Here is a 23,876-nt window from a genome sequence, read left to right as displayed (position 1 = left end):
AGGTTTTCCTAGTAGAATCTATGGCTGAATACAGGACTATAGTTGTGAACTTTTTTTTTCCCCCAGAAAGTAGGACTTGGTCATAAATTTGTTTGGAATATAGGTTAAATATGTACTTTCATAATTATACTTTTCAAATGTAGTTTACGCACATACGCTAATCCATTTGATCTGCTTCTGCGTAGCTGTTATTCAGGAAGCTGATAAGGTGGATTTTAGATCACACCACAAGGCTGCATTAGAGCCTGAACTAGGACTCTGTTCTCAGGTCTCAGTCAATATTAAAAGTGACATTGTTTTGGCAGTGTGTTGAGAGCCAGATGTTGGGAGATGGTAAAGCTGAATTCCATCTGGCTGTAATCTTGGTTTTGTACCAGGAGCTTAAACATTAAATGTGCATCCGTATGAAAAGATTTGTAAGCTGCAAAAGAACATAAATTGTGTGAATCTGTTATGCATAGGGTCACTGTGAGTCAAAACAGACTTGAGGGCACCTAACAACAACAATTGCAAATCAATTTATAATTTCTCCTTAGGATTACTGTCTCTAGCAGGGGGCTCTGAGTTATTTAAGGGTAAACAAGACCTTTACTTTTCAATATGTTTTTCAATTTTTTCGTTGTGAAAAAAATAATGACTCTAGTAATTTTCAAAGTATTAACTGTTGCTGTTAGGTGCCGTCGAGTCGGCTCTGACTCACAGCAACCCCACGTAAAACAGAACGAAACACTGCCCTGTCTTGCGCCATGCCCCCAATCGTTGTTACACTTGATCCCATTGTTGAAGCCACAGTGTCCGTCCATCTCGTTGAGGGTCTTCCTCTCCTTTCACTGACCCTGTACTTTACCAAGCATGATGTCTTTCTCCAGGGACTAATCTCTCCTGACAACACGTCCAAAGAATGTGAGACGTAGTCTTACCATCCTTGCTTCTGAGGAGCATCCTGGTTTTACCTCTTCCAAGACAGACTTGTTTGTTCTTTTGGCAGTCCATGGCATATTCAGTATTCTTCGTCAACACCACAATTCAGAGGCATCGGTTATACTTATGTCTTCCTTCTTGTCCAGCTTTGGCATGCATATGATGTGATTGAAAATACCATGGGTTGGGTCAGGCACACCTTAGTCTTCAAGGTGACATCTTTGCTTTTTAACACTTTAAAGAGGTCTTTTGCAGCAGATTTGCCAAAGTATTAAAAAAAAAAAAAAAAAGTATTAAATAGGAGAAAATCCTTTCTTTTAATACTGCCCCTGAGACTCTCAGGTCGCTTTTTAAAGACACATGTGCTTTTTAATAGTTTTATGTCCTGCTGTGTACTAAATGCTTTTCAGAGGTAAATCTAAGATGCGGGCACCTCGTCCTTCTGAAACGCAACTCCTTCTGGTATGGTGCCCCCCGAAAAAAATAACTGCATTACATTAAACTGCGTGATGGTTGTTGCTAAAACAAAGGAGGAAATCTTGGCTGCCACACTCAACATAAACATCTGCTACTGTTAAGTGAATCTAGATGTTTAAAATACTTCAGCCTACTTTGTGGATTAGCAAGTCTTGTAGTGAACTTTTGAAGATCACGTTAACTCATTGTTTCATAATGCAAAATAAAGTATTTTTGGTACAGAAACAAATTCCTTAAAGAGATGGCTCCTAAGCACCCTCCATTCACATGGGATATTACTTTTCAGGAAAAGACCGATGTCAGGCAGGACATTAGGACATTGTTGAACCGTCCATATATAAAAACATTACATAAAATAATTGTTAAGAGGTAAATTTTATTGTACAGAAAAGAGAATCTATAAAGGTAATTTGAAGAAGTAATGCCAGGTCCCCAAGCCCTGGCAATGTTTTCTCAAAACAACTTTAGCTCAACCCTATCTATTATCATTGATACACCTTATTTTACTTCTCACCTTAATTTTATCATTCCGAACTAGTGTCTCTCCAGGATTTGGACAAAATCTTGTTTTACTCTTGTTCAAAAACTGTCAAATTGAGCATTGTTTCTAAAACTCAAGTCTGATCATCCTTCAGAGAGATGGATAGATTGGGGCCAGATTTTACCAGACTTTGAAATTTGAACTTAGAATCTTTCATTCATTCATCAGTTCATCTCTTCATTCAACACTTGCTAAGGGTTCATGCCATGCAAGGTGCTGCCACATTGTTATTGACTGACTTTGCTTCCAGGAGTTGACAGTCTGCTGCGAATACAACTTTCTGAACATAAATGTAACATAATGAGACATGTTACAACAGAGACATATTACTGGATAGATAGTATAACTTGGGGGTTTGGGAAGACTTGGCCAAATTGTGAAGGATGACATTTAAGTACCGCTGTCTGGAAACTGTGGTGGCATAGTGGTTAAGAGCTACAGCTGCTAACCAAAATGTTGGCAATTCAAATCCACCAGGTGCTCTTTGGAAACGCTCTGGGGCAGTTCTACTCTGTCCTATAGGGTTGCTATGAGTTGGAATTGACACGACAGCAGTGGGTTTGGTTTTGGTATCTATCTAGCATAGGAGCCCTGGTGGTACAGTGGTTAATTAAAGTGCTGGGGTGCTAACTGAAAGGTTGGCGGTTCAAATCCACAAGCCACTCCAAGAGAGAAAGATGTGGCAGTCTGCTTCTGTAAAGATTTGCAGTCTTAGAAACCCTATGGGGCAGTTCTACCCTTTCCTCTAGGGTCGCTGTGAGTCAGAATTGACTCGATGGCAGTGGATTTTTTTGGTTCATCTGTCTAGCTGAAGGAGTCCTGGTGGTGCAATGTTTAAGCATTTGGGTGCTAACGAAACAGGCCAGCGGTTCAAACCCACCAGCCATGGAAGCCCTATGGGGCAGTTCTACCCTCGACGGCAGTGGGTTTATCTGTCTAGCACAAGATTGCTCAACCACAACCCTAGTGACATTTTGGGCTGAATAATTCTTGGTTGTGGGGGCTGTTCTGTGCAGTATAGGGTGTTTAACAGCATCGCTTGCCTTTGTATGCTAGATGCTGGTAGCACCCTTACCCCAAGTTGTGATACCAAAAATATCTCAAGACATTGCCAAATGTCCTCCTCCAGCAACTCCAAAATTGCCCCCTATGGAGACCACTGTGACCTACTCTACATCCTCATTTTGTCTTGTAGAGATGGGTGATGGGACTGAGCACCTATGTAGACTCCTAAGTTAGCAGAAAAATTTCATTAAAGAACTTGTGACTCTCCATCTAGTGTTTCATAGTTTGTCTTAATTCAATTTGTGCAGAGATAGATTTTATATAATTTAATATTTTAATGGTTAATTTGTGTTTGGAGTTCAAATTTCCAGGTTTTTCTTTTTTATATTTAGGGTCTCAGTACAGGTGTCATCCTTTTCGAAGCGACCTTGTTCTTCCTTTCCTTCCTAGAGCTCGGAAAGAGAGGGCTGTGATGAGACCAAATAACAGAGGTAGGGGCAATAACAGACCTGGCTGAAACCACCCGGTACACACTGTACCACCTCACTCAGAAAGCAAAGCAGGCATGTGTTCATAAGCGTTATCAGTGCCAGCCGTGCCTTACTGGAACCAGGAATTCCCCATGGTCCTGTGTAACAGCAGAACTAAGTAATTCAGTGCATGCATTTAGGTCAGAAATTACTTTTCCAGACTTGAGGTCAATACTGGGTGATTATGCATAGTCTGCGGTGGTTTGTGATTGGGAAAATGTCTCTCTCTCTTTTTTTTTAAGCAGATTAAGTTGCACCCCATATTGCAGTAGTTTCATCTAAACAAAACTCTTGTCTTTCAAAAAGGCTACAGACATCTACCATTTTTAATTTTCTTTATTTCCAAAAGTAGATAAGGAATATTTTTACCTAAAGGAAGCAAGACTACTAATTTGAGCCATATTCTCTTCTGGGCTTGTATTCTAAAATATCTCTTATTAACTGTTTGGAGAAAGAGCTATAATGCCAGAAGATTATACAGTCATCAACCCTAGTTTTAAATAGCAACAGATCAAGATGAATTAGAGACACAACAAACACTTGAATATTTATGGAATATAGGGACAATGTGTCTGTCTGATCTTTGGTTTTGAGGCTGCACCACACCAAATAGGAGACGCCACTTGCCCTTTTCTCTGAGGCTCTTGCTGCCAACTTTACCTGTCCCTTTTGCCCTAGATACCGTGGGTGATGCTGTGGGGAGCAGATCACTTCAGTCCTTGTTCTCCGGATGGGACAATCCAGTATTTGCCCGTTATCCAGAGGTGGGTCTGCAGCACTTTTTCTTTGCCTGCCGTTTAAACTTGAACTCCATTTAAGCTGAATATGGGCATGGATGACTGTACTAATTTGTAATTATGATGGAAGCTGGGCATGTTTCCAAATACTTTATTTGGAAATTAAATATTTAATGTGGAGAGGAATCATCAAAATTCACAGCATTTTGGGAATTCAGCATTTTGGACTAAATGTGTATAATCAGTTTGTGAACCACTCTTAGGAGCCCTGACTTCCAACTGTGGCAAAGTATTCAGGGCGGTAATAATAAAAACTGTTAGCATTAGGCAAAGTAGCGACTCTTCTGCTGTGGCAACAGCTGCTCACTGGGCTGGGTGTGTGTGATCACAGAATGTACTGGCTGTGTCGTAATGAGGGTGTATAATAAATGAGCATTTAATTACTGATTCTTCAGTTAAAATGGCTCTCAGGACTTGAACATGGAGCACAGACAAATTGTTGTTCTGAACTAATATTGGTCTTTGCCAGTAATTTCGTTTAGAAAGAGAAATTGTTACTTAAGAGTAATAATTCATGGAGCCTTCTGAATCTCTATAAGTTCCCAGAATTCAGCCCACCTTTAGTAGGTTCTATGAAGATGAATGTTTTTAAAGCACTTTGAAATCTTTGGTAAGACAGCTCTGCAGATAGAACAAATTTAAATTTAAATGATCTTTGTGCTGGGTCTTTCTAGGTTGCTGTTGATGTAAGCAGTGCCCAGGCTGAGAGCTTAGCAGTGAAAATTCACAACATCTTGTATCCTTATCGTTTCACCAAAGAAATGATTCATTCGATGCAGGTAAAAGTTTGACTTTTAAATTTCAGAAAAATATATATAAGGCCTAAGCTAGACTAACTCTTGTGAAATTGGATTTATTCAGCGATATAGACCACCCTGGTCAAGGCACATGTGTTTTTGTAATCTTAGTGAAGCTGTAATCATCAAAAGAAAAAGCAAGGGACTCAGTTACAAAGAAGGAAATGTCCTTAGTAGTGTCAGCGAGTTTGGAGGGTTGAGCGATGGGTTTAGGCTCACAATTTCAAGGATTGTTAAGATATTTCTGCAGAAGATTATATACTGACTTTATATTTGACAATAATTTATAATTCAATGATGTGTTTTAGAGATATTGTCCTTAAATATGCAATAATGCTCTTTTTAAAACGACCCTCTATTGTGTGAAGTCACCGATGGCATGGCTCAAGAGACTCCAGATTTTGAAGTTCTGTTGACAAAAAGGACCCTTTGTCACATCTGCTTTTTTACTTGGTGCTCTATACACCACTCTGCCTGTCTCAGTCTCCTTGTTTTCAGTATGGAAACAAATTAGGAGGTTAGACAGATGTAAACCTCTGACCTGGCATTGACCTGGTATAGAGCAGGCAAGCACTTATCCAGAAATAGGCCCTGGGGCAGTGATGTGGACTGGGAGGACCTCATATACCTGGGCAGACAGGAGTTGCCAAGGTCTAAAGCCACCAGTGGCAGTTAGCGTTTGTATGGACTAGCTTTCCCAAAATGGTTTCCTTACTTTTGCATAAATTTTAAAAGTTGGCTTAGGTGCTTTTTGTTAGCAATTTCTGGTCATATTACCTGTTAATAAGATCATTGTGCTGGGAATTTTTCAGATCTATTCCAATGTCTTTTGATACCTTCCTCTCTTAATCTGTGTTCCTATGTAGTCTCCCTCTTTTATGTCTTCTAATCACTTAATTTGCCATTCTTTTGTCTTTCCTAATGACCGCCTCAGGCTTACTAGCACTTCATCTCAAGCTTAGATAGGAGTGTTATGATGTAAAAGACTCTAAATAATTGATTAAGTATAATGTACAGTTTTCTCTCCTTCTATGCAGATAAGCCTTATTGATTTTAATTTAGTGTTCTACCACTTCTTTGAATGTATGGCAGGTTCTCCAGCAAGTGGATAACAAGTTTATTGTCTGTTTAATGAGCACCAAGACTGAAGAGAATGGTGAGGCAGGTAAGAATGGAGTTTAGGGTTGCTTAATAATCAGCCGGCCTGCTAATAGCTTCTTTATAAGGTAATTTTATTTATTTATTTATTTTATTGTGCTTTAAGTGAAAGTTTACAAATCAATTCAGTCTCTCATACAAAAAGTTATATACACCTTACTATGTACTCCTAGCTGCTTTCCCCCTAATGAGACAGCATACTCCTCCACTCCACCCTGTATTCCCCATGTCTATTCAACCAGCTCCTGTCCCCCTCTGCCTTCTCTTCTCACCTCCAGACAGGAGTTGCCCACGTAGTCTTACGCGTCTGCTTGAGCCAAGAAGCTCACTCCTCACCAGTATCATTTTCTATCTTATAGTCCAGTCCGATCCCTGTCTGATGAGTTAGCTTCAGGAATGTTTCCAGTCTTGAGCTAACAAAGGTCCAGGGACCGTGACCTCCAGGGTCCCTCTAGTCTCAGTCAGACCATTAAGCCTGGTCTTTTTATGAGAATTTGAGAGCTGCATCCCACTGTTCTCCGGCTCCATCAGGGGTTCTCTGTTGTGTTCCCTGCCAGGCACCATCTAGTTCTTCTGGTCTCAGGCTGATGTAGTCTCTGGTTCATGTGGCCCTTTCTGTTTCTTGGGCTCATCTTTACCATATGTCTTTAGTGTTCTTCATTCTCTTAAGGTTATTTTTGATGTTTAATACAGCTTCAATGATCTGGACAGATTAGGGAAAACCAATCTAAATTAAGAATATTATGAAACAACAGTTTTAAAATACATTTAGTTTTATACACATACACACACACAAATACATTGAAAAAGGTCTGAAAAGACACACACTGAACTATTAAGAATAGTTTGGGAGTAAAAAAGGAGATGAGTGAATGGGGAATTTCACTTTTTACTCTTTCTATTTTATATTGTTTGACTTTTTAATAATGAGCATATTTTTATGTATTCCCTTTGTAATAATGTTATTGTTGTTGTTAGGTGCCACTGAGTTGGTTTAGATTCAGAGCAACCCCATGTGACAGAGTAGAACTGCCCCCAAGGGTTTTCTTAGCTATCATCTTTACAGGAGCAGATTGCTGGGTCTTTTGCAGAGCTGCTGGGTGGGTTCAAACCACCAACCTTTTGGTTAGCAGCCAAGCTCTTAACCGTTGTGCCACCAGGGCTTCCCCTTTATAATAATAAATTCACTGAACCCATTGCCACTGAGTCAATTCCAGCTCACAGGGACTATGTAGGACGGAGTAGAACTGCCCCCAAAGGGTTTCTAAGGCCGTAATCTTTATGGAAGCAGGCTGCCACATCTTTCTTCTACAGAGTGGCTGGTGAGTTTGAACTGCCAACCTTTCAGTAAGCAATGGGGCGCTTAACCACTGCACTGCCAGGGCTCCTTTTATATATTGAACTCTGCTAGGTTTATCAAGAGTTACATAGACTCTCTTTGTGACTTGCTTTAATGAAATAATAATAGTTCGTAAACAGTAACAACTCAGTCAACAAATACTGAGTGCCAACTGTGTGCAAGGGCCTGTGCTAGGCCCTACCGAAGCATGGTGAGCAAAGATAAACAAGCAGGAGAAACAGATAATCACATAGATTATCTATTTAGATTATCACATAGATTGTCTGTTTAGATAATCTAGTCTGGGACTAGAGGGGCTGCCTGACATGGAGATAATTTGAGTTGTCAGCATAATGTTAGTCATCAAAGACATGGGTGTGAATTTGTCACCTAGCAAAAAAATGAAGAGTGAACAGAGGAGAGGGTTCTGAATTTAGAATAAGTCTCCCATTTTAACGACTGGGTAGAAAAGGATCAACCAGCAAGAGATTGAGAAAGAACAACTAGAAGAGCAGGAAGAAAACGAGCAATGTTGTTTTGCAAGGCCAATACTTCATGCCAAGTGCTGCTGAAAGGTCCAGTAAGATGAGGACCAAAAATATCTGCTGGATTTAGTGACAGTGAAGGTTATGAACTTGAGCAAATGAGAGCTGTTTCAGAGAAGGATGGTAATGGAGACCCCAAGGAGAGACTCAAAAATCTGTCTGTAACATGGAAGAGAGGGACCGAAGGATGGTTTTTGTTTTTATTCTTAATGGGAATATCTTGAGCACATGTACAAGGGATGATACATAGTGTAAGGTTCCTGAAAAGGCCTGAGAGGCCAAGAGCCCAGAGCACCAGTGGAGGGACTGCTGCAGACAGGTAGACCTGCAGGCTAGCGCTTTTACAGTTTGAAAATAGTTAGTACTCTTTGTATAACAAAATGTTCCCTTTTATCTTATTTACAATGTATATTTATTTAGTAAATCACATAATAGATCAAAGGCAAATTAACTTTTAAAGTTGTCAAAATTATTATTCCATATTATAAATACGGAATTTCTGAAGGTCAAATTCCTGTAGTTTTACTGTTTCTAAAAATGAATAGATTTTTTGTAAGTTATATTACTTGGAATTCTTGGTTGTTAAATACCAAAATCTTTACTAATGGTACCTGAGATGGTTGTAGCCACAAAACCTGCAGATGTTCAAAGAAGACAAAGGGACCTATTTAAGTTTATCTTGAGATTTTATATTATCATTGGATTAATTAGATGCCACTAAACGATACCCTTAGATAAAAAATACATTTTTCAAAATCAAAATGCAAGTATTTTTACTATAGCTCATGAATACTGCACCCTATCCCTATAACTGACTTGCTTTTATTTATATATTTGCATATATAGTTTTTAAATGCACAAATACAGTTTTAAGTTATAGTGAAATTAATGCCATTATGGACTGGCATTTTGTGTTTCATGTTTCTGCCTACAAGAAGGCACAATTGTTTAGTTATGACACCCTAAGTGGTAAGGATTCATTCATTCTATAAATATTATTAAGTGGCCTGTTATGTTCTGGTGCTGTTACACATGGTGGGGATATAACAGACACAAACCCCTGCCCCCATGAAGCCTCCATTCTAGTGTGTTGGAATATAAAAAAGTGCAGCTCTGACATGAGTAACTTTACCTTCATATATTCTGCGGCATTTGAGGAATAGAATATGTCATGAACACTGTATAGACAAAAAAGATAAACCATTTCTCCTGAGTCAGGTGCAGGTTTGATTGCATAGGGACCCTAACTCTGGCAGTTCACATTGGCTCTAGTTTCAAGTCTGAGGTTATTCTCTCAGAGTTTATGCCACCGTTTTGTCCAATACAAGATGTTCAGTATTTATCACAACCAGTTGCAATTCCTCCTGTCCCCAAAAGAGTTTAAAATTCAGCATTTGGGAGGCTGTGCCTGTGTTTGAACATGGTATCAGAAAAAATGATTTCCTTAAGTCTTAAGCTCTCGTGCCATTATTTTGATGGCGTCATAGAAACATTTTTTAAAAATCTTTTAGTAGGAATAGGAAAAACAAGTATCTATTTTGATCAAATTCAAGAGGAGAATTTTTATTTCAATATAATCAATAGTAATAAACCTCAGTCCTTTGGCCAAAAGTAATAGAATTACACGCTAAAAAAAAAAATCTCTACAAGTAGTCCCTTCTTTCAACATGTTCCTAAGAAAGGCAGCATGGAAAACAAACAAGGTTGCAAGTATACTAATGTCATTGAGGATCAGTCCTGCTGTCAGCGAGAAAGGGACTTCCCAGGAGGTTTGGCTTTTGGGTCGGGACGTCCTTCCCCCGCTCTTATACTTGGGAATCTAAAGCTTTGCCACTCAAAAGCATTGGCATCGCCTGGGAGTTTTTTAGAATTGTAGACTCTTGTGTCCCATTCCTAACCTATCAAACATTACTGTGCATTTTAATAAGACACCCAGGTGATTTGTATGGCCGTTGAAGTTTGAGACGCCTGAGTAAAGGAGGGTAAACCGTGCCCCGTGGGCCGAATGCAGCCATCATCTGTTTTTGTGCAGCCAGAGAGCTAAGAATGGTTTTTACATTTTTTAATGCTTGGGGGAAGAAGCAAAAGAATAATATTTTGACACATTAAATTAATACGAAATTCATATTATAGTGCATAATAAAGTTTTACTGGAACACAGATACATTTATTTGCTCACATATGGTCTATAGCTGCTTTGGCACAAAATGAGTAGTAGTTGTGACAGAAAGTGTTTGGCCCACAAAGCTAAAGTATTTACTATCTGATCCTTCATGGAAAGAGTTTGCCAACCTCTGGTCTACAGTGTAATAGAATTACATTCTTCATGGGTCCCAGAGTAGCTTTCAAATCAAGTTCAGCTGATTATAATAATGTGTCGTTTAATGATTCTTCATTGTGTCAATTTGAATCAATAAAGCAAAATCAGTACTTAAATATTAGGAATGTAGGACTTTAACCTTGTATTATAGATGAAACATTGATGAACTAAGAGGTTTTCATCAGAGATAAATTTGTTGTAGTTTTACCTATAATTTCAATTTTTTAGGAAATAAAGGTAAAATTATTCCTATTCAGCATGTTTGTTTTTTCTTATGCTCATGTTGTTAAAATAGCTTGAATTAACCTCTTTCTCACTCAATGCACCATCATTATTTTAATCTTGATCTGAGAAACTGAAACCCAGTAATCCTTGCTACTCTTCTAGGTGGAAACCTGCTGGTATTGGTGGATCAGCATGCTGCCCATGAGCGTGTTCGTTTGGAGCAGCTTATTATTGGTAAGGATCTGTCTGGGCCTAGAAAAGATTGGAGACTGCCCAGCAGAATCAGTATATCTGAAAGAGTTTTTCTCACTGTGACTGTTATGAGGAAGATGCTTCGTATGTTGAAAAAATTAAGCCCAAGTCTCTGATTTGGCCTCTCTTGTAACTGAGAGAATGTAATAGTTTACTAATTCAAACATTTGGGCCTTAATTACATGGTCAAAGGTTTATTTGCCATATATTTGGGTTGCAAATATTGCTAAGGGTTGGGCTACTTTATTATGATATCCAGTACCAAGATTGCCCATCTCAGAGTAGTGATCTTGATCTGCTTTCTTTACAGTTCACCAGGCAGAGATCACCAGCAGGTCAGAAGGCCTAATATATTATTTTAAAATTTAATTTGTTTTTCAATAGATAGCATAATCAAAGAGATCAAAGTCTGAAAGGTACAAAAGAGAATATGATGAAGTCTCCTTTCTACCTCTGTCTCCCATCTCACCCAGTTTCCCTCCCCAGGGGCAACCGATATCACTAATCTTTATGTATCATTCCAAAATCAACATGTGTTTTTTAATATTTGTTACCCATTTTTCTAATGAGGCAATATGTTCCCTAAGTGGTAAAATATCAGGAAAATCTTTGCTCTTGTGATCAAGTAAGGAGAAACCCTAATGTTAAAGAGTCAGGTAAGGACCTAGGAGATACTTCATGGACTAGAGTGGCAATATTATTTTGACTTTTCCTTATAAAGTGGAGGCCTGAGAGTTGGGAAAGATACAGCAAAAAAAAAAAAAAAAAAACCAAACCCAGTGCTGTCGAGTCGATCCTGACTCATAGTGACCCTATAGGACAGAGTAGAACTGCCCCATAGAGTTTCCAAGGAGCGCCTGGCGGATTTGAACTGCCAACCCTTTGGTTAGCAGCTGTAGCGCTTAACCACTGCATCACCAGGGTTTCCACAGCAAAAACAGTGTTAGAAAAACTTACTTGCCACAGGCCCTGGACCACTTGGGAATAGTAATGACTAATTCTCTTCCGAGACTGAGAAACCCTTCAAGAGCAATGGAGAAGCCTTCTTGAGTCATAGGATTATGTAGTAAACCCATTATAGTTCCCCAGTAATCCACATAATTCACCTCTGTTATTAAAACCACATTTATTAAACATCTACAGGAACGTTGCATTGTTCACATACTTGAATGTAAGATTTAAGTCTTCTGTTTCTTTTTTTTTTTTAATTGTGCTTTAGATGAAAGTTTACAGAGAAAATTAGTTTCCCATTTGATAGTTTGTACATAAAGTGTTCCATGACCTTGTTTTCATTCCCCACAATGTGACAGCACTCTCCCCCTTTCTGCCCTGGGTTCCCCAATTTCTTTCACCCTGATTATCTACCCCTTCCTGCCTTTTCATCTTGTAATTGATTGTGCTAAGAAATTCGGTCCTCTCAGGTGTTGTTTATCTTATGTGCTTGTCTACTGCTTGGTGAGGAGGTGGTCTCCAGAAACGGCTTCATTTCTAGATCAGAAGGGTGTCTCCAAGGGCCACAGTCTTGGAGGTTCCTTCAGTCTCTGTCAAACCAGCAAGGCTGGTCTTTTTTGTGAGTTTGATTTTTTTGTTCTACAATTTTCTCCTGCTCTGTCCAGAATCTCTGTTGGGATCCCAGTCAAAGCAGTTGGTAGTGGTAGCCAGGCACCATCTAGTTCTTCTGGTCTTGGGGTCATGTAGGCTGTGGTTCGTGTGATCCATTAGTCCTTTGTTCCCTTGAGTCTTTGGTCTCCTTCACTCTCCTTCACTCCGGATGGGAAGAGACCCATAATTACATCTTGGATGGCTGTTCGCAAGCTTTTAAGACCCCAGACAATACTCACCAAAGTAGGATGCAGAACATTGACTTTATGCATAAGTTTGTTATTTCTGATTTTGCAAAGTACTGCTAGAATGAGTTAACAGGGTAAATATATACTAGTTTGACTTTAATAACTGAAATACAAAGTCTAAAACTGAACATTGAGCATACTGCTAAGCACTAGAATAATTAACATGGCTGTGACTTACCATTTTTCATCTGAGTTTAGAAGACTTCACTTACTCTTAACTCATTAATCTCTCTTCCAATAGATTCCTATGAGAAGCAACAGCCACAAGGCTCTGGTCGGAAAAAACTACTATCTTCTACTATCAGTCCGCCACTAGAGATAACAGTGACGGAGGAACAGAGGAGACTCTTGTGGTTAGTAACACCATGAGGATGTAATGTTGAAAGCATAAATTCCCACAATAATTCTGTGAGATATAAGCATAACTCTTGTTCCATTTTTCACACGAGTAAACTGAGCCAAGAGAGGTTATATGACTTATCCAAGGCCACAGCAACTATCAAATGGTTGGTCAAATACAGGTCTTCTGACTCCAAATGCTGTTCCTTTAGTGTGTCACAGCTGTTGAGTACAGGAGAGCATTTTCCTGATAATTTTTTCCAGCAGTTGGCTTAGAACGCTCTTCCCAGTTCTTGGAACAGTCAGTGTTTATGCTGTGCTCTTTCTGAAAGAAAAGTTACTGCAGTAATTGCTTCCATTCTTTTTGTCTTGGTGCATTCTAGATTCTTAGTTATCATTTCCATAATCATAATGGGAAGAAAGTAAAAAACACTGGTAAGGGGCAAATTATACAGTGAATCACAAGATAGGATGTTTTCCCACTTCTGGGAAGCACCAATTATTGGAAATGAAAAAGAAAGAATTGCTTCCCAATTTATTTCAGGTTTGGGAATATGCTACTGCCAATAAATATTTTTCCCTTGGGCATAATTTATATTAGAGGCAGATCCATTTATTTACATCCCATTAATCAGGACTTTTCAGTTCCTGAGGCTGTTAATTACCTCCCTGCTTTAATGCTGATTCAAAACATTCTCAGCCTTTTTGTCTGTGCCAGACTCCTTTAAGTGCCAGCTACAAGAAGTTAGCAGTCCTCAGTGAAGAATAAAAACCTAAAAACAAAACTTAGAAACAAATTGATTCCATAGAAAAGAGAAAGAAGTTACTGTAATTCAAAAAGGGAAATTTTATAATAAAGTCCTAAGTAAACACCCGTAAGTGTGAGAAAAACAATATAACTTTTAAAGCCTGTGGCAGCTTTTGAGAACTATCAAGTATTTGGAACCGGTACTGAAATGTGAATGGAGTAGTACTGTTACATTGGAGGTTCTCTCTTTAGGTGTTACCACAAAAACCTGGAAGATCTGGGCCTTGAATTTATATTTCCAGACACTAGTGATTCTCTGGTCCTTGTGGGAAAAGTACCACTCTGTTTTGTAGAAAGAGAAGCCAATGAACTTCGAAGAGGAAGATCCACTGTGACCAAGAGTATTGTGGAGGTAAGACATAGCTGCAGAGGTTGAGGAAATTGCTGAGGATAATAACCTCTTATTCTCTCTAGTCATCTTTCATTCAACAAGCATTTATGAAATGCCTGTGGTGTGAAGCATCTGTGAAATGCCTGCTTTGTGTCTGGTGCTAGATGTTGCAAGATCAGTTAGATCAAGGTGAGGAAAAAGGGCATTTAAATAATTATAGTACTGTACAGTGAAATTTGGCTAGTAGCAATATGTTCAAAAGTGCTGTAGGAATGCAGAATGATTATGGTGGCCAGAGGGTTAGAGGTCAAGGAAACTATCTTGGAAAAGCTGAGTGTTTTTTTTTTCAAGAAAAGTCTTAAACAGCTCTAGGAGCCTGCCACATACAGAAGAGGGGAGAAGGGCATTCTAGACAGAGGAATAGCATATCAGAGACTTTAAGGAAAATTTTATATTTAGGAAGAGGAGCCCTGGTGGTGCAGTGGTTAAGTGTTTGCCTGCTAACCAAAAGGTTGGTGGTTCAAACCCACCAGCTACTCTATGGGAGGAAGAGAACAGTAGTCTGCTTCCGTAAAGATGACAGCCTTGGAAACCCTGGGGCAGTTCTACTCTGTCATATATGGTCACTATGAGTTGGAATCAACTTGACAGCACACAACGTTTAGGGAACAAGACCAATATGGTCACTATGAGTTGGAATCAACTTGACAGCACACAACGTTTAGGGAACAAGACCAATAGGTATGGCTCAAATTAGGTATATATGGGATAGTGGTAGGACATGAGGCCCAACAGGTTGTCAAGGTCAAATCAGAGGAATTTAGCATATAGTACTAAGTAATTTTTTTTTAATGTAAATTCCATTGTATAGGCAGCTAATGAAGTATTTTAAGCAGCAGAGTAATAGACATTTTAGCATTGCATTTTAAATCGAATTAATCTACATACATGCTTTAGTAAAGGGCTAGAAAGCTACTGCTAGAACGTGGCGTTAGAGGTTGGAGAGGACTATTAATTTTTGCTTTGACTCCTTTGTATTTAATTTTTTTTTTTTTTTTAGGACAAGCATAATTTATTTTGTCTTTGCTGCCCTTTCTTCCTTTCCTGTTTTTTTATTAGAAAAAAAAAGAGTTTTCTTTATTTCTCCTTTTTTCCTCTACTGGTTTAGAGGTTATATATTCCATTTGTATTTTTTTAGAGATTAGCCTTGAAACTTTAAACATGATCTATTTCTCTATCTTCTTCTTAAACCGTACAGAAACCTTAGAACCCTTTGTTTCCCATCACTCCCCTCCCGTTTTCTGTGCTGTTGTCTCTGTTTTAATTCTCCCTTGTTTTTATAGTCAGTGCTCACTTAGATTACCCAGAACGTTTCCCGGAGTCTGTGTTCACTATTGTCTCTTGCATCCTATTTATTCTTTCTTTGTTCAGTTTCCTTCTACATTGCCAGTTACCCCCCAGCATTTTGAAAATATTTCATTACCTTCGACATCTGTTTTTGCCATTGAAGTCCATTGTCATCTAATTACAATCCTTTGCAGGTAGTCTGGTTTTCTCTCTGGCTGCTTTTAAGATTTTCTCTTTTTGTCATTGGTGTTCTTCAGTTTCACTATGGTGTGTCTTGGTATGAATTTCTTCTCATTTTCTTCTTGGGATTCATCATGCTTCTTCGATTTGGAGCATGTATGGTCATTATCACTTCAAACATTGCTTCTCCCCTATTTTCCCTGTTGTCTCCTGGAAATCCTGTGAAATGTCTGTTGGACCTTATCTTTCTCTTGTCCATGCCCCTTAACCTCTCTTTCATATTTTCCATTGCTTCATCTCTCTGTGGTGCATTCTGAGAAAATTTCCTCATTTATCTTCTAGTAAACTAAATTCTGTCTTCATCTACTATTTAATTACATGGTTAACTTATTCACTGGATTTTTTTATTTCAATAACTTTTTTTATTTAAAAAAAAAATTTTTTTTCAAATCTGCCAGTTCTTTTTTCGTGGTATCCTACTTTTTCATTATGGTTTCTATTCCTTTATCTCCAGCTCTTCTTGTTTGGAATAAGGGCAGATCGACATCAATTGAGTCTACCATTTTTCTAGAAATATATATTACTTTATACTTAAAAAAAAAATTAGAAGATAGTTTTAGTGGATAAATTGTGGGATAGATTGATATGGGGAAGATTTGAGGCAGTGAAACCAACTGAAGGCTATTGCATTGGTTCTAATAAGAGAAATCGAGTATTTGATTAAGTCTATAATAGTGGGAATGAGAAAACCAAAAAAACCCAAACCTGTTGCCGTTGAGTCAATTCTGACTCGTAACGACCCTATAGGACAGAGTGGAACTGCCCCACAGGCGCTCCACCAAGGAGCACCTGGTAAATTTGAACTGCTGACCTTTTGGTTAGCAGCCGTAGCACTTAACCACCACATCACCAGGGTTTCTGGGAATGGGAAGGAGGGACATATTTAAGACATAATTTAGGAAATAGAATCCAGAGGACCTGATGAATAATGGATTGTAAGGAACAAAGGAGAAAAGTGCTTCTAAGGGTTCTAGCCCGGCAACTGGGAGGATTATGCCATTGACAGAGAGCAGTAATAAAGGAAGATAAGCGCACCTACCTGGGGAGTTAGATTATGAATCCAGGTTTGGGCACATTGAGTGTAACCGCAGGTGAAGATGTCCAGTGGATAGGCAGACTTACAGATCTAGCACTTTGGGAAGAAGTCTGGACTGTACAGATCTATTTGAAGGTTAATATTATATATATTTTGAAAGTATCAGAACCTGGAGATGGGTCTAGGGGGAGTGAGACTGTCTAGGGAGAGTATGAAGAATAAAAAGGGAAGAGAGCAGAGGGTGGACACCAGTATTCAGGGTGGGAGTAGAAAAGAGGAAACTGTAAGGATGACTGAAGATCTTTGATCAGAGAGGGAGGAGGAAAACCAGGAAAAGTAGTATTGCCAAAACCAAGGGATGAATCTCAAGGAGGAACAGAATGGTCAACAACGGCCATAAAGTAAAGCCCGAAAAATGTTTGTTGGATTTGGCTGTGGAATCACTTCCTGGATGGGGTGAGGCAGAAGACAGATTGCAGTGGGTCAGGGAGTGAGTAAAGGGACAGGGTGTGGAGCTAAGTAGACTATTCTTTCAAGGACTTTGGCTACATACAGAAGAGAGATAGGATGATAGATAGCTAAAGGTTAGGGGTAGTAGGGAGTCTGGGACAGGACATAGGTTGAGCGAGGATTTTGTTTGTTTTAAGACTTGAAGAGACTTTAGCATGTTTGTAGGCTAAAGGCGAGAAGACAGTCAAGAGGAAAAGGCAGTTAACAGTGCCAGCTTTTGGATTACCTTGATTTTACCCTTTCCAAAACTGCCCTTTGATCCGAAAGCCTTTGCTTTGCTTTCAGCAGAGTTCTTTTCCCCCACCAGAGCTTATTTTCTCTGACGCTCCTCCTCCAAATTGTTTTACATCCAAAAGATAGGATCTGTTGGAATCTTTTATTGTAATTCAATCCCTAAATATTTAATCAGAAAATTATAATACAAACTTTTCCTGAAGTAACTTCAAAGACTACTATTAAGGAGTTTACTTCAAATTGAAACAAAGCTTACAGTTTCAGAAAATCTTGATTATGTCAAGTCAGGCTGTTCAGGAGAGATTTCGTTGATTCTGAAAGAAGTTGAAACAGTTTTGGTGTCTTAAAGAGGAGGTAGCTGCTTGGATCCTAGCAGTTGAAAGATCAGTAATGCATCCTTCTATAAAGTTCTGTCCTCTAGCCTGATGAATGAGGCTTTTTAACATGATTTAAGTTATCCAGCATTAATTGAACCATCAAAATGTGAAATAAACAGAGTGTGAAACCCATTTCCCCTCACCAGACTTAAAAACTAAGGTTGTACAGTCCCCAGTACACAAGCACAGGAGAGAACAGCAAAGAAGTAAGGTTTGATCTCAGTCCACACTAAGTTTGGTTAGTGCGGCAAGTATTATGAGACATCTTTCTGTTTAGGTTTGTTTGGGGAAAATATGTGGCTTTTAAAAAAGAAGGTAATATAGTATCTAACACCTAACTCTTGGTAACTGTGCTCATTTATAAGCATGGCAGACTAGACTATATATGAGAGAGGGGAAAGAATTTTCTGAGTCTCGTTTAGAAAAAAATCCACGAGGGTAAAATCTTAGGAAGCTGATTTATACATAGCCATTTGCAGGAGTGAAGAAATCCTGTGTTTTCTTACAAAGAAATCATTAAATGTGCCATATCTCAAAACAGCTTTCTTAACCTCCAGAGGTAAGTTGGTAGCAGGAAATAGTGTCTGCTTCAATTGTCTTTGAAATTTGTTTGTAAATACTAACATCTGCAGGGAGAGAACTATTGAAAAGGATACCCTAGGGACAGAGACATGCAAGGGAGGAGAAACTTCTCAACTAAATGCCTCAGAAAATAAGTGTTTTGACCTGAAAGGAATTGTCACAAAAAGAAAAAAAACTGTGGGAACCACAGTGACTATTTACTTATGTTTATGATATTTAAACAAGTATTATACTGAGTGCCCAGCTGTGTTGCTGACTGTTGTATATTTGCTCTCGGTTTGTATCTCACATTACACTTACTCTGGCTAAGATCATAGATAGAAACAGACAGCCTCTTAGTGAGAAGCCTCCCTGATACTTAGAATCAGTTGGACCATCACGGCTGCTCTCACGGTTACATGGCTGAATTAGCTGATGAGCTTTCTCTGGAGGGGAAGTCTCAGGAACTATATTTTATATTTAGTAAGAGTTGGTGTTGTCTGGTATTTCATATTCAAAGTACCTTACAACAAATGTATTATTTGTACCTAAGTGCTGTAGTGGCTGGGTTCTCTCTTCCTCAGGAGGTGAATTTTTTAATAGACTTAATTTTTTTAGAGCAGTTTTATGTTTACAGAAAAACTATACAAAGGTACAAAGAGCTCCTATCCCTCCTGTCCCCACTGCATATAGTTTCTCCTATTATTATTAGCATCCCTGTGGTATTTTTGTTATGATTGATGAACAATATTGATATTATTAGCTAAAGTCTCTAGTTTACATTAGAGTTCACTCTTTTGTACAGTTCTATGGGTTTTGACATACAGTATATTTTTTACACCAATTAATATATGGTGCAAACAGTTAACACACTTGGCTGTTAACTAAAAGGTTGGTGGTTCACGTCTCCGAAGGCATATTTTAAAGGAGAAAATTGGGATATTTTGTAAACTATCAAAGGACAAGTACAACATAACACTAGTTTAATTCCTGTTTTCCCTTTCATTTTACAGGAATTTATTCGAGAACAAGTGGAGGTAAGCCTTTCTCTCACGGGGAGGATGCACAGAGAGGTACCACATACAGAAGGCTCCATTATCTCATTTCCTTATCTATTAATAAAAATGTGTTTATGCATTAGCTACTCCAGGCCACAGGAAGCATCCAAGGGACTTTGCCACTGACTGTCCAGAAGGTGTTAGCATCCCAAGCCTGCCATGGTAAGACCCCCAATACAGCAGCTGTTGAGTGCCTTGTACGTTATGTACTGGCAGGTTATGAAAGAAGTAGAAGGCTCACTTACTACTCACCTCATGGGGGTACAATCTACATCAAGAAACAGTACACTAAAAAAAAAAACAAATTTTTTTTTTTTTTAATTTTTACAAAGCAAAATACAACCAACCCATTGCCATCAAGCTGATTCTGACTCAGGGCAACCCCATGTGTTACTGAGTAGAACTGCTCCATTGGAGTTTTCTTGGCTGGTGGGGGATAATCTTTATGGAAGCAGATCGCCAGGCATTTCTTCCACAACAAAGCAAAATACCAGCATATATATTTGACTAGAGTGCAAACTGACTTAGATGAGTGGAGGGGTATCTCCTAGAGGAAATATATTTTGAAGTCAGGTTTTGAATGGGCCGAGGAACATGGATTCATAGGATGGAGAGGGAAATCCACTACAGGGAGACGAAACAGCATATGCAGGATCCAAATGCAGAAACAAATTAGTTATATGAGGAGCAGTGAAGAATATCAAGAAATTAGATTGGTAAGAAAGAACAGAAGCCCAGAAGTTTACATCAAAACCTTTAGATTTAATACAGAAGTCAAAGAAGGTTCATGAATAGGGTAATATGGTAAAATGTAGAAAATGGTATGGGAGGAACTTAGTCTAGGGCTCATAACAGGTACAGAATCTCCTGCAACTATAATTTGACCCCAGTGGGGTCTCCAATCCACTGGCACCACCCGTAGCCCTTGTCTTCGTTCCCATCAGCCTTCTCTCTTCTCTTCACTTCCTGTCTTATTCTGCTTAGGAACACAGTCCATCTCCTGCAAACCTAGGCCTATCTCCTGCAGATATCCTAAACTCCTTTGCCCCTTATCCATTCTTTACTCCTCATATTTATTCCATCACCAGATTTTAAAATCTCTGCCTTCAAAATGTATCTTAAATCTAATTCAGTCAGTCTCTACTACCACATCCCTAGCACTTGCCACCGTTGAGTCCTCTTAATCTGCCTACATCCACTGGGACTCCCTTCCAGATCATTCTTCCTTCAGCATTCAAGGAACCTTTTTGAAACCTCATGTCATTCTTCTAACCAAAACTCTTTAATGACTACTCATTGCTCTTGGGATAAAAATGTTATTCCTTACCATGGCCTACAAGGGTCTTCATGGTCGGGCCCTTGGCTGCCTCTCCCGTTGCATCTCTCATCACTCCCCACCTCGCTGTTTACATCCCAGCCCTGCTGCCTTAGTTTTGCTCCTCCTGTGTGCCACACATCTGTCATCCTCATGGCCATTGCACTTGCCTTTTCCTCTGTACTTTCTGCTCCTCCTTCTTTCTTTGCTCCTAAGATCTCCGATTAAATATCATTTTTCCAGGGAAGATTTCCTTAACCACCTAAACTGGGTTTAGTCTTTCTATTAAACATTCTTTCATATCCTATGTTTTGTTGTACTTATAATTTAAATTATTGTGTAATTATTTGTTCAATGTTTGTCCCAGGTACTAGATTATAAACTCTTTGAGGGTGGAGATCATCTGTCTCATTACCTGCCTGGCACTTAATGAATATTTGCTGACTAAGGTACCATGTGCAGGTTCTAACAATATGAGAGTTTGTATTAGAAAGGCTATTATGGAAATTTAAAAAAAGAGAAGCAAATGGACATTGTAGGGAAATAGTCAGAGATCTTGGACATGGACTGCTGTGGACAAAAGATGACCTCAGTTTCAGAAACCTGTAAGGAGTAAAGAAATATTCTTGCCTCTTTGACAAAAACCCTGAAAACAAGATCTTAACAAGTTAAGGAATGCCTCCTACAGGGATTGGAAAGACAAATACTCCATAAGAAAAAAATGAAGAGACAGAAGGTCAGTTCTGAAGCCTTAGTTTCATCCATGGCCGTATGCGCCAGTTTCAAGCCACATTAAAGAAGAAACGTTTACTTTTTCCAGCTATTTGGCCCTGACCCAGGGTAAGCATTGGTCACCCACTGTACACACCATAACCCTGTCTCTTTCATTTAGGGGCCATTAAGTTTAATGATGGTCTGAGCCTAGCAGAGAGCCATCGCCTTATTGAAGCTCTGTCCCGGTGCCAGCTGCCATTCCAGTGTGCTCACGGGAGACCTTCTATGCTGCCGTTAGCTGACACAGACCATTTGGATCAGGAAAAACAGGTATATTAATGACTAACAGGAGCAGGAGGGAGCAAAGTTTATCTTCTCTTTCCTTTTCAGTTCTTATCATCCAAATGGAATCTATCTTAATCTTTTCTAAAATACAAGAGCTTTGAAAAATGTGCATTGGGAATTTCATATAAAGGTTCATCCATTTCATGTTCCAGCTCAGATTCAAAATGGAGCTTAAGCTGACTCATCAGATTATACATATGGCTCCTTTGTATTTTTCAGGCCTAACACATGTACAGACTTATACATCCTAAACATCTGTTGCCTACTGGCTCTAGGTTTGATTAGATGCAGAAGTTCTTCCTGGGGCTACAGAAAGTTGGTAGAAATTCAGCAAACTCACTGTTGGCAAAATATAGCTGAAACATCCAGTTGCTTGATGGTTCTTGCTAGAATGGTGACCTGTCCCCATAGCTAGCCAGCTCCAAGGAGCCCTAGAGTTATGGTTTGGGGATCATCAAGCAAGGGATCCAAGCTTAGGAGAGCTCCCCATTATGTTTGGCCCTGATTTCTCAGAGGCTCAGGAACTATGATGTAGATAATGCAAAAATGGTACGGAATGGTTTAAATTAAGAACATTTTCTGCACTTGGTATAATTTCAAATGAAACGGAACATGAGAGCATAATAGGAATGTCCATGTTGCTGCTTTCCAAAATCCTTTCTTTCACTTACTTTTCCTGCTAAAGGCTATCAAGTCTTTTCTTGCACTGAGTTTTCAGGTACTAATGTTTTCTGACTCATGATTTTACTCCATTATAAACTTTTTGTTTCATACGACAAACAAAGAAAAAGTGAAACAAGTTTTGCCCCCACTGCTGAAGAGATGGGAATCTAGACTTCAAGTTTTCAGCCCCACTTATCCTGAGGAAACCAATAGTCTTTTCTGAAACCAGAAATTAGAAATTTAACTAGATATGATCAGTCATGGTTAGGAAGGAAATACCTATATACTACTTGGCTTTTTATAACGCTAATTGGATTTATTGTTTCTTCCCATAGATTAAACCCAATCTTGCTAAACTTCGCAAAATGGCCCAGGCCTGGAGTTTCTTTGGAAAAGCAGAAGGATGTGATACAAGGCAGAGCCTCCAGGCACCTGTACCTCCCTGTGAGCCAACGTGAGAATAGAATTACTGATCGATAAGGAACCAGAGAGATGCCAGCCACATGCCTCTGAGTGCGGCATGAGCAGCAGCTGCTAGTGTAGTCCTGACTGAGTCAGCCCGGTGCAGCTGAACAACTTCCAGATGGCAGGGCCCTCCTTGTCAGTCTTTCTCAAGCAGATGATCCCTCTAGGTGAGTAGCAAGATGGAATTCAGGCATGAAGAAAATCCGTTCATTCATTTGCATCCATGGACACCTGAAATTGGCACATATCTACTTTTTATAACTTATTTAGGGATAAAATTTGATGATAATCTGGTTGATTGGTTTGTGTGTTTTTGTTTTAGAGGAGGGGGTACAATTTTTTTTCTAACCTCACAATTTGCATTTACACAATTTACCTGATGCGAAAGTCCCAGGGATAAAGTCCACTTCCCTGGGCCCACAGTCACTGCTGTACTAGTCACTTCCTTTCCCTTCAGTCTTCTTCACTCCCCTCTGCTGCTTCTGTACATACTAAATCTCAGAGTTAATGTTGACTCTCAGTAAACACATTCCCTGAAGTCATCCCATAGGCCTTTAGCTTGATAAAGAGAAAGAAAGACAAGGATAGGATAAAGAAAATGTTAAGTCCTGATCCTGGTTTTTTTGCTTTTGTTTTAGTGCCTCTTTAAAAACTCTTTCAGGGACTCATGTTGTCCATATCCCAGATCAGTAAAATGGTGAAAGTGCTCTGAGCTTGTTTTTTAAAACATGATTTTTTTTATAAATTGTCTGTTTATGTGAAATTAATTGTCATAT

At 39.0% G+C, this 23,876-nt stretch overlaps 1 protein-coding gene across 5 annotated transcripts in view; it reads left to right on the top strand.

Moving 5' to 3' along the window:
• Positions 1 to 23,393, top strand: part of LOC126084020 (acylphosphatase-1) — a 45,558-nt gene extending 22,165 nt beyond the window's left edge. For 4 of the 5 annotated variants that reach the window (XM_049898162.1, XM_049898166.1, XM_049898167.1 and 1 more), the window contains 11 exons: positions 3,337 to 3,435; positions 4,153 to 4,238; positions 4,946 to 5,050; positions 6,161 to 6,233; positions 10,818 to 10,889; positions 12,999 to 13,110; positions 14,097 to 14,256; positions 19,554 to 19,577; positions 19,682 to 19,760; positions 21,806 to 21,957; positions 22,971 to 23,393. In XM_049898162.1, the coding sequence (XP_049754119.1) occupies positions 3,337 to 3,435; positions 4,153 to 4,238; positions 4,946 to 5,050; positions 6,161 to 6,233; positions 10,818 to 10,889; positions 12,999 to 13,110; positions 14,097 to 14,256; positions 19,554 to 19,577; positions 19,682 to 19,760; positions 21,806 to 21,957; positions 22,971 to 23,093 (1,085 nt within the window). In that variant the 3' untranslated portion in view covers positions 23,094 to 23,393. The remainder of the gene's footprint in view (positions 1 to 3,336; positions 3,436 to 4,152; positions 4,239 to 4,945; positions 5,051 to 6,160; positions 6,234 to 10,817; positions 10,890 to 12,998; positions 13,111 to 14,096; positions 14,257 to 19,553; positions 19,578 to 19,681; positions 19,761 to 21,805; positions 21,958 to 22,970) is intronic. The other variant, XM_049898165.1, reaches the window with a different exon arrangement.
• Positions 23,394 to 23,876: the final 483 nt, after the last annotated feature.

Source organism: Elephas maximus, chromosome 10 (assembly GCF_024166365.1).
Source record: "Elephas maximus indicus isolate mEleMax1 chromosome 10, mEleMax1 primary haplotype, whole genome shotgun sequence".
Classification (NCBI taxonomy): Eukaryota; Metazoa; Chordata; class Mammalia; order Proboscidea; family Elephantidae; genus Elephas; species Elephas maximus.
Note: the sequence above shows the minus strand (reverse complement) of the source record. Positions and strands in the feature narration are given on the sequence as shown.